This window comes from Coregonus lavaretus (assembly GCF_964263955.1).
Source record: "Coregonus lavaretus genome assembly, chromosome: 25".
NCBI classification, from domain to species: Eukaryota; Metazoa; Chordata; class Actinopteri; order Salmoniformes; family Salmonidae; genus Coregonus; species Coregonus lavaretus.
Window position 1 is genome coordinate 39,897,194 of NC_140012.1, and position 10,592 is coordinate 39,907,785.

The window sequence follows — 10,592 nt, forward strand, 5'->3', positions numbered from 1 at the left end:
GATTAGTTGATTTGTTGGATTCATTTCTCCATCTCAACCAAAAATCAAAGTTAAAGAATTGGACTAAATTAAAAACGTTATTTAAATGCACTTTAAATAAAGTTACTTTTATTTAATCCTATTCTTGAAGTTAGATTTTTGGTTGAGATGGAGATGTTAATCCAACATATCAATTAATAATTTGTAGCCAAACTGGAATTAAAGCCAGACTAAGTCAGTGTCACAGATGAATCTTCTTCAAATGTTGATATTTGACTGTGTTGACAACCAAGCACAATTCTATATCATTTTTAAAATACAATAAATAGCCTATTAACTTGAAGACAAGTTAACAAATGATTTGATGGATTCACATCTCCAACTCAACCAAAAATACAAGTTAAAGAATGGGATTAAGCCAGGGGGACCTTGCGGGCACTGCAGGATTTCAGTCCTTCACGGTGTAGTGTGTTACCAATTGTTTTCTTGGTGACTATGGTCCCAGCTGCCTTGAGATCATTGACAAGATCCTCCCGTGTAGTTCTGGGCTGATTCCTCACCGTTCCCATGATCATTGCAACTCCACAAGGTGAAATCTTGCATGGAGCCCCAGGCCGAGGGAGATTGACAGTTCTTTTGTGTTTCTTCCATTTGCGAATAATCGCACCAACTGTTGTCACCTTCTCACCAAGCTGCTTGGCGATGGTCTTGTAGCCCATTCCAGCCTTGTGTAGGTCTACAATCTTGTCCCTGACATCCTTGGAGAGCTCTTTGGTCTTGGCCATGGTGGAGAGTTTGGAATCTGATTGATTGATTGCTTCTGTGGACAGGTGTCTTTTATACAGGTAACAAGATGAGATTAGGAGCACTCCCTTTAAGAGTGTGCTCCTAATCTCAGCTCGTTACCCGTATAATAGACACCTGGGAGCCAGAAATCTTTCTGATTGAGAGGGGCTCAAATACTTATTTCCCTCATTAAAATGGAAATCAATTTATAACATTTTTACATGTGTTTTTCTGGATTTTCTTGTTGTTATTCTGTCTCTCACTGTTCAAATAAACCTACCATTAAAATTATAGACTGATCATTTCTTTGTCAGTGGGCAAACGTACAAAATCAGCAGGGGATCAAATACTTTTACCCCTCACTGTACATTTCAGTTAAATGTTGATATTTGGTTGCGTTGTCAACCAAACATAATTCAATATTACTTTTGTAATACAGTAAATCGCCTGAAGTTAAGGCTCTTACAAATTGTCGTGATGTGACTTATTTTAATGTATGACTGTTATTTATCGAATCACCTAACTATGTTTAATTGTCACTCGATTAAATTAATCATGTAACAATTAACTCATTAGGAATTTGGGGCACCACTAAAGAAGTTGTTTAACGAGTTACCATCTCCCGAATTAAACTCTTAGAAGATATATATGTTATATATATCGATAACAGTCACTTATTAAATAATTACCTCTTATCAGTCTCATTCTGAACGTCGCATAATCCTTGAACCTGCAAGAACCCTAACCTTATTGATGAATCAGCAATACACAAATTGGCTTAATTATTTATTTACTAACTAACTAAATAATAACACAATACAAACAAACACACATAGGTTATTGATTACTAATGTAATACAATGAAAACAGGTCCGTAGTGGACTGGACTAACATTAGCATGAATGCTTGGGTAGAAGGAGGGTCAGAGTGGAAGGGAGAGACAGAGATTCAAACTATCGTAGCTACTTTGGAAACTACGCTCACAGTAATCACAATACTTATGCACCCTAGTAACGCTCATTCGGATTAGAAATGCAACATGTACACTGCTAAAAAAAATAAAGGGAACACTTAAACAACACAATGTAACTCCAAGTCAATCACACTTCTGTGAAATCAAACTGTCCACTTAGGAAGCAACACTGATTGACAATAAATTTCACATGCTGTTGTGCAAATGGAATAGACAACAGGTGGAAATTATAGGCAATTAGCAGGACCCCCAAATATAGGACTGGTTTTGCAGGTGGTGACCACAGACCACTTCTCAGTTCCTATGCTTCCTGGCTGATGTTTTGGTCACTTTTGAATGCTGGCGGTGCTTTCACTCTAGTGGTAGCATGAGACGGAGTCTACAACCCACACAAGTGGCTCAGGTAGTGCAGCTCATCCAGGATGGCACATCAATGCGAGCTGTGGCAAGAAGGTTTGCTGTGTCTGTCAGCGTAGTGTCCAGAGCATGGAGGCGCTACCAGGAGACAGGCCAGAACATCAGGAGACGTGGAGGAGGCCGTAGGAGGGCAACAACCCAGCAGCAGGACTGCTACTTCCGCCTTTGTGCAAGGAGGAGCAGGAGGAGCACTGCCAGAGCCCTGCAAAATGACCTCCAGCAGGCCACAAATGTGCATTTGTCTGCTCAAACAGTCAGAAACAGACTCCATGAGGGTGGTATGAGGGCCCGACGTCCACAGGTGGGGGTTGTGCTTACAGCCCAACACCGTGCAGGACGTTTGGCATTTGCCAGAGAACACCAAGATTGGCAAATTCGCCCCTGGCACCCTGTGCTCTTCACAGATTAAAGCAGGTTCACACTGAGCACATGTGACAGACGTGACAGAGTCTGGAGACGCCGTGGAGAACGTTCTGCTGCCTGCAACATCCTCCAGCATGACCGGTTTGGCGGTGGGTCAGTCATGGTGTGGGGTGGCATTTCTTTGGGGGGCCGCACAGCCCTCCATGTGCTCGCCAGAGGTAGCCTGACTGCCATTAGGTACCGAGATGAGATCCTCAGACCCCTTGTGAGACCATATGCTGGTGCGGTTGGCCCTGGGTTCCTCCTAATGCAAGACAATGCTAGACCTCATGTGGCTGGAGTGTGTCAGCAGTTCCTGCAAGAGGAAGGCATTGATGCTATGGACTGGCCCGCCCGTTCCCCAGACCTGAATCCAATTGAGCACATCTGGGACATCATGTCTCGCTCCATCCACCAACGCCATGTTGCACCACAGACTGTCCAGGAGTTGGCGGATGCTTTAGTCCAGGTCTGGGAGGAGATCCCTCAGGAGACCATCCGCCACCTCATCAGGAGCATGCCCAGGCATTGTAGGGAGGTCATACAGGCACGTGGAGGCCACACACACTACTGAGCCTCATTTTGACTTGTTTTAAGGACATTACATCAAAGTTGGATCAGCCTGTAGTGTGGTTTTCCACTTTAATTTTGAGGGTGACTCCAAATCCAGACCTCCATGGGTTGATAAATTTGATTTCCATTGTTAATTTTTGTGTGATTTTGTTGTCAGCACATTCAACTATGTAAAGAAAAAAGTATTTAATAAGATTATTTCATTCATTCAGATCTAGGATGTGTTATTTTAGTGTTCCCTTTATTTTTTTGAGCAGTGTATTTACGTGTTGCTGTCCTCGATAGTTGAGTTGATGATGTAAGACTCTGGTTTACCCACCAGAGATCTCAATGCCCTTGGTCCTTGAGTTTCTGGTCATAGTGGTGGTTAGAATGGATACATCAGATGTACCAGCGGTTGTCTGAGGGGGATTGTCCTTTCCAACTCGTGTCTTTAGTGAAAGTTCTCTAGATGACTATACATGCCAGCTGCAGACTGAGATGATAAGGTCTAGTGCATTGTCTTCTTCTTCACCTCGTGTAGAGGTTGAGAGTTTCAGAGTTTCTCCATTTCAAACGTGTGGACTAACGTCTCACATTTTCTGGTCTTTCTAGTCTAACCATTTTGTAACGTGTAGCTTCAGCTTCACGCTTCTTCGTCTTGTAGAGTGTCAACCATTTTAAGCCGTGGGACTTACTGGTCTGGTAGAAATTCAACCATTTGCAATGTTTGGCTCACGCTTCACGTCTGCTGGTCTAAAGGTTGATTTGTTTTTCCAAGGCTTTTTATGCACTCGGGGTAAAAGGGGCGTTCCATCATGTTTACACGATCTCTGATGTCACTCGGGGCGTGGCTAGTCACTGTGCATAGTTTATATGAAAAACGATTATCTCATTAGAAGACTAAAATCACATTCCTATCTTCACCAAAATACTCTCATACTTAATCATATATTCTACACAACATTTAGATGTAAACTTGATAGAATATGTACACTTTCCGAGTTACAGTTATTACTTGATACCATCCTTAATGACATCACAAAATAATAAACAATATGACATGATTATTCTTTAGATCCCCACTGACCATTTCCCACATTCTTTTTAGTAGGAATATTGTTTCATTATCCACTTTTGGATGTTGGAGTCTTGGCGGGAAGACTTCCTTTGTCTCACAGGGAAATTATTTCTTCCCATACTAGAGACCAAAAGGAGTCATTTTCTGCAAACTATTTATGACCGTCTGTTAAGTCATAAAACTGGCCCCCAGGAAAGGGGGTGTTCAAACCTTTGCCTAGCAGGAATGTTTGATCCTCAACCCATGAGGGCAAGTCATGACAAAACGAATGTAACATTCAACCTTAAAATGAATAAAACATCCATGGCCACATTGAGATTACTTGTAACTATATACAGTGGGGGAAAAAAGTATTTAGTCAGCCACCAATTGTGCAAGTTGTCCCACTTAAAAAGATGAGAGAGGCCTGTAATTTTCATCATAGGTACACGTCAACTATGACAGACAAGTTGAGAAAAAAAATTCCAGAAAATCCCATTGTAGGATTTTTAATGAATTTATTTGCAAATTATGGTGGAAAATAAGTATTTGGTCACCTACAAACAAGCAAGATTTCTGGCTCTCACAGACCTGTAACTTCTTCTTTAAGAGGCTCCTCTGTCCTCCACTCGTTACCTGTATTAATGGCACCTGTTTGAACTTGTTATCAGTATAAAAGACACCTGTCCACAACCTCAAACAGTCACACTCCAAACTCCACAATGGCCAAGACCAAAGAGCTGTCAAAGGACACCAAAAACAAAATTGTAGACCTGCACCAGGCTGGGAAGACTGAATCTGCAATAGGTAAGCAGCTTGGTTTGAAGAAATCAACTGTGGGAGCAATTATTAGGAAATGGAAGACATACAAGACCACTGATAATCTCCCTCGATCTGGGGCTCCACGCAAGATCTCACCCAGTGGGGTCAAAATGATCACAAGAACGGTGAGCAAAAATCCCAGAACCACACGGGGGGACCTAGTGAATGACCTGTAGAGAGCTGGGACCAAAGTAACAAAGCCTACCATCAGTAACACACTACGCCGCCAGGGACTCAAATCCTGCAGTGCGAGATGTGTCTCCCTGCTTAAGCCAGTACATGTCCAGGCCCGTCTGAAGTGCATTTGGATGATCCAGAAGAGGATTGGGAGAATGTCATATGGTCAGATGAAACCAAAATATAACTTTTTGGTAAAAACTCAACTCGTCATGTTTGGAGGACAAAGAATGCTGAGTTGCATCCAAAGAACACCATACCTACTGTGAAGCATGGGGTTGGAAACATCATGCTTTGGGGCTGTTTTTCTGCAAAGGGACCAGGACGACTGATCCGTGTAAAGGAAAGAATGAATGGGGCCATGTATCGTGAGATTTTGAGTGAAAACCTCCTTCCATCAGCAAGGGCATTGAAGATGAAACGTGGCTGGGTCTTTCAGCATGACAATGACAATGATCCCAAACACACCGCCCTGGCAACGAAGGAGTGGCTTCATAAGAAGCATTTCAAGGTCCTGGAGTGGCCTAGCCAGTCTCCAGATCTCAACCCCATAGAAAATCTTTGGAGAGAGTTGAAAGTCCGTGTTGCCCAGCGACAGCCCCAAAACGTCACTGCTCTAGAGGAGATCTGCATGGAGGAATGGGCCAAAATACCAGCAACAGTGTGTGAAAACCTTGTGAAGACTTACAGAAAACGTTTGACCTGTGTCATTGCCAACAAAGGGTATATAACAAAGTATTGAGAAACGTTTGTTATTGACCAAATACTTATTTTCCACCATAATTTGCAAATAAATTCATAAAAAAATCCTACAATGTGATTTTCAGGATTGTTTTTCCTCATTTTGTCTGTCATAGTTGACGTGTACCTATGATGAAAATTACAGGCCTCTCTCATCTTTTTAAGTGGGAGAACTTGCACAATTGGTGGCTGACTAAATACTTTTTTTCCCCACTGTATTTAATATTATGTAATCATATAAAGCGTGCATGTTCAAGATAGCATGCATAGGTCGTCACAGGACTGTGATAATCTGCACAGAATCTCGAACGGCCTTGATCACTTGCACCATGTAGTTTTAATGTAATCTCAACTGCCATCCAGGTAATTTGGTTCTGCTATTAGATGAAGCACAGTGATAACACATTAATCTGTTGTATAAATAAACTAAATATCTGACATTGTATTCCCATTTAGAATTTTGCTGTGCTTTTAACAGTGGTGGAAAGCACAGTTACAGACATTTTGTGACAACTAAACCAAAAATCAGACATTGGTTTTTTTCATTGGAATTTGGTGGTGCTTTTAGATGGTTGAACGCATAGCGTTAACACTTTTGGAAATTCAACTAACTTTTGGCTGTCTTTTTGCATGGGTGAATATAGGTTGTAATCTCATTGATCAACGTCTCAACCAAATAATACCCAATTATCCATGTTGAAATTACGTGGTGTGTCCAGTGGGTGGTCACTAGCTGGCACAGCCACAAAGTCATAAAATCAGATTGTAAACCTAACCTTAACCACAATGCTAACCATAATGCCTAACCCTACCCTTAAATTAAGAACAAAAAGCTAATTTTTTACAATATAGCCAATTTTGACTTTGCAGCTTTCCTATCTAGTGGAAACCGCTCAGTTCTGGCTCCAGGGCAAGACTCATGACAATAAACGTCAACCTGTGAAAAATGCGCTCTTGCAACAGCTGCGTAGTGCAGATCCCAGCCTATGGAATAAAAGTTTGAGGGAGTTCCTCCTTTCTAAACTCCACTGTGGTATTGTGCTCCATACTGTCAAAAACAAGTTTATTTTAAGAAGGTGGGGCTTTTATTGCTCAATCGAATTTGTGCTGATTCCAAAAAACTATTAGTAGGCCTAACGGACACGTGAAAACTAAAGCACACTTTTAATAGACAAACAGCTGCAAATTATCGATATGTCAAAGTGTCACCAACAAAAATTTAAACAATAGGTCTATAACAAACGCAGCATATGGCATTCATTTTTCACATGCAAATAGCACTTTTCGGTAGTGCTCAAACTGAAAGCATGTCATTCCATGAGAGCAGCATTTATTTTTCAACTCGAGGCAATAAGCCCAATCAGTCCTCAATGACAACAAAATCATAAACAACAGAGTAGGCTAATAAGTCCATCGTTTTTGGGTTATGCTCCGGTAAAACTATTTGGCTAATCTATTTTTCCAAGTCCTATTCTTGAAGATCAAGGGGTAGGCAGATGAAATTAATTGGAATGACTGGAAATCTGATAGACTTTGGTTTTTAATATAAAGACAGTCTAATTGTATCATTATCTGTAGTACAAAGCAATGAAGCCTACATAACCAACCCATAAAGTACAATGCAACAAATGTATGGCCAGCTATGTAAACTCTAACACTGATTTATCTTGCAAAAGAGGTCGTTCAATTTTAATATTCATTTTTGTATTTTTCTAATGCCTCTTAAGGGGAACATAGTGTAAACGTAACTGAACGTAATCAGATTACTTTACTGAGTTTGGGTCCTCCAAAAGTTACTTTCCTGATTACAATTTGACAGGTAACTAGTAACTAACATTACATTTAGAAAGTAAACTACCCAACCCTCTTCCTGAGGTACTCTCTCCCCAGACGTGGAATTTGAAGAGTCAGTCCCTGAGGTACACTCTGCTCTCATGAACCTCATTAAAATGTCCACAACATCATGGGCAGAGTCAGCTATCTGTACATCCAGGATGAGCAAGTCTGTATTAAATACAAACATAAGATGCACTTTATTGTTCATTAATTTACCGAGAACAGAAATATGTATTTATGCTCACAACCCAATTATTGTATCATGCCCTGCAGTAGCTGTTCTGTTTCCCCTCAGCATTCTTCTTGCAGTGTGTGTGATGATTGCTGTGGAAAAACTGTGGCTCAGGCAGTAACAGAGGTATTGACTTATTGGAAAGCATTGGTGTGGGCTTTGCGTGAATAGCTGTCTGATGCCTGAGCTGCCTTGTAGAGAGTATTCCCACGGTTGCAGAAACAAGCTTGGACATGCCTTCGACCAACCCTGGAGAGAGTTTTCCACAGTTGCAGAAACAAGCTTGGACATGCCTGAAATCAACATCTACCTACCACCTTTAGGGTAGCACACAAGTTAGCATTGTGAAAAACAACATGTGATGAGACATTATATGGCCAGGCTTTCATTACACTCCTTTTACGTTCAGGTACAAGGTACATTGTGGCACATGTGGTACATTGTTAAGGTGTGGATTTCTTATTTAGGGATATTAAGGGATATGGATAAAGAATATTAGAGAGAGATGGGGGAGGGAGAGAGAGAGAGAGAGAGAGATGGGGGGAGGGGGAGAGAGAGATGGGGGGAGGGGGAGAGAGAGATGGGGGGAGAGAGAGAGAGAGAGAGATGGGGGGGAGAGAGAGAGAGATGGGGGAGAGAGAGAGAGAGATGGGGGGAGAGAGAGAGAGATGGGGGGGAGAGAGAGAGAGAGAGATGGGGGGAGAAAGAGAGAGAGATGGGGGGGAGAGAGAGAGAGAGATGGGGGGGAGAGAGAGAGAGAGAGATGGGGGGAGAGAGAGAGAGAGATGGGGGGAGAGAGAGAGAGATGGGGGAGAGAGAGAGAGAGAGAGAGAGATGGGTGGGAGAGATAGAGAGATTGGGGGAGAGAGAGATGGGTGGGAGAGAGAGATGGGTGGGAGAGAGAGATGGGTGGGAGAGATAGAGAGATTGGGGGAGAGAGAGATGGGGGGAGAGAGAGATGGGTGGGGGAGAGCTAGATTTGGGGGGGCAACCAGTAGTCTGACAGATAACTGTAATATTACAGAGTAAACCTCTTATGGCAGAGTGCAACAAGTCAGTCAATATCTCCAGTAATAAAACATCTATGATTTTTTTCCCCCTAGAAAAGAGGTGACTGTCAAGCTCTGACACTGGTGGGTGACATCATCAAAGGCCATAATATGTCTTGTCACTCATGATGATCATCCACATTCTGGTCCTAAATGGCACTACTTTTGACCAGAGTAATATGGGCCCTAGTCAGAAGTAGGATGCCATTTGGGATAGAGCCTGACTCTCAGACGTCCACGATAACATGCCCAGCCTTGATCTTAGTCCACTAATCCCAAATATAACCGCCTAAACTTAAAGAATGTGCACCCGCTAGCTAAGGAATGACGACCACTGCGCTTTCCTGGCCTCAGATGACATGTACCAGCCAGAACGAGTTGTGCGCAAAATGGACTGCGTGTGACCACTGGTTTGTGTTGCACAATCAATATATTTTCATTTCAATATTTCGATTCCTGGTGATCATAACATGTAATGTTAAACCTTTTCTATAAATAAATGTTTGAAATGAAAATGTGTTGTTTGTTTCTTTGTATTTACACTGTTGTAAACTGGACACTCACCCATGTTGTAGCCATATGGAGACTCGCTGGCTCCGTCCTCGAGGCTAGCAAGTATCTCCCCCTTTCCCACATCGCTGTCCCCGACCAGGAGAAACTTGAGCAGAAAATCGTAAGGCTTGGCGGGGCTGGTTCTGTGGTTCATCCTCACGGTGAAGAATGATTGTGTTCCATCATGGAACACCTTGTACACGACTGTTTGATCACTTCTTCCGTTTATCCTCCAACTCGAGATTTGAGCTGTGTGACGCACGAATCAATGTAGCAAAGAAGAGAGTCAAATTGAATGTGGTCTTCTTTTACTGTTTATATTATGATTCGTAAATAATATCTGGTAACTCACAAAGTCTCCTAAAATAGGAGCTTGAATGAAAGCTACAAGTGTCAATTTTGCCACCGAAAGTGACAACACAATGTAATAAAACAAATTATAGAAATGAGCCTACATCTACAGTGTGATCGATCCACTGTAACATCAAAGCTTGCCGCTCACGTCAAACCTGTTCCTGTGCTCAAATCTTCATTCCATACCTCCTTCATTCACACTACCGTGCCTTTAGAGTACCAGAAGTGTATTTATTTTTTTACAGTCCTGCATTTGGACCGCCAGCCACGCTGTTCCTCAGCTCTCTCGGATCTCAGTCGTTTCCTCTCTCCAAGCAGGCATGACTCAAATAGCAGCAGAGGGTCTAGCTTTGCGCTGCTATGGTTGGCTCATCCACCGGGTTGCTAGGGCAGCCTTGAATCAGTAATAGTCGCTGCAAACGTCCGTCAAAATCCCTAAATACCCATTTGATACAAGAGAGGGGTGTGACTACCACTGGTTGCCAAGCCTTGTTCGGTCTGAGCTGGAGTCCACGCTAGCACTGATTAGAGATCAGTGTTAGTGATTTTAACACAGTAGGAAGGGATAGGATGACCGATGACGGCTGTTTGAACTGATTCCGGGTCAGTGTTTGTGGGCGCCCGCAGCAGCCACTGGTTTGGCAGTGGACAGCGTGGCTC

The 10,592-nt window shown here is 42.5% G+C and overlaps 1 protein-coding gene across 3 annotated transcripts in view; it reads right to left on the reverse strand.

Moving 5' to 3' along the window:
• LOC311100834 (ras-related protein Rab-40B-like) overlaps nucleotides 1-10,344 on the reverse strand; it is a 48,309-nt gene extending 37,965 nt beyond the window's left edge. For 2 of the 3 annotated variants that reach the window (XR_014609859.1, XM_084141807.1), the window contains exon 1: nucleotides 9,591-10,344. Coding sequence is in view for 2 of the 3 variants with exons in the window: in XM_084141807.1 (XP_083997933.1) it covers nucleotides 9,591-9,732 (142 nt within the window). In the remaining variant the exon portion in view is untranslated. The remainder of the gene's footprint in view (nucleotides 1-9,590) is intronic. The other variant, XM_084141808.1, reaches the window with a different exon arrangement.
• Between the last annotated feature and the right edge of the window lie 248 nt (nucleotides 10,345-10,592).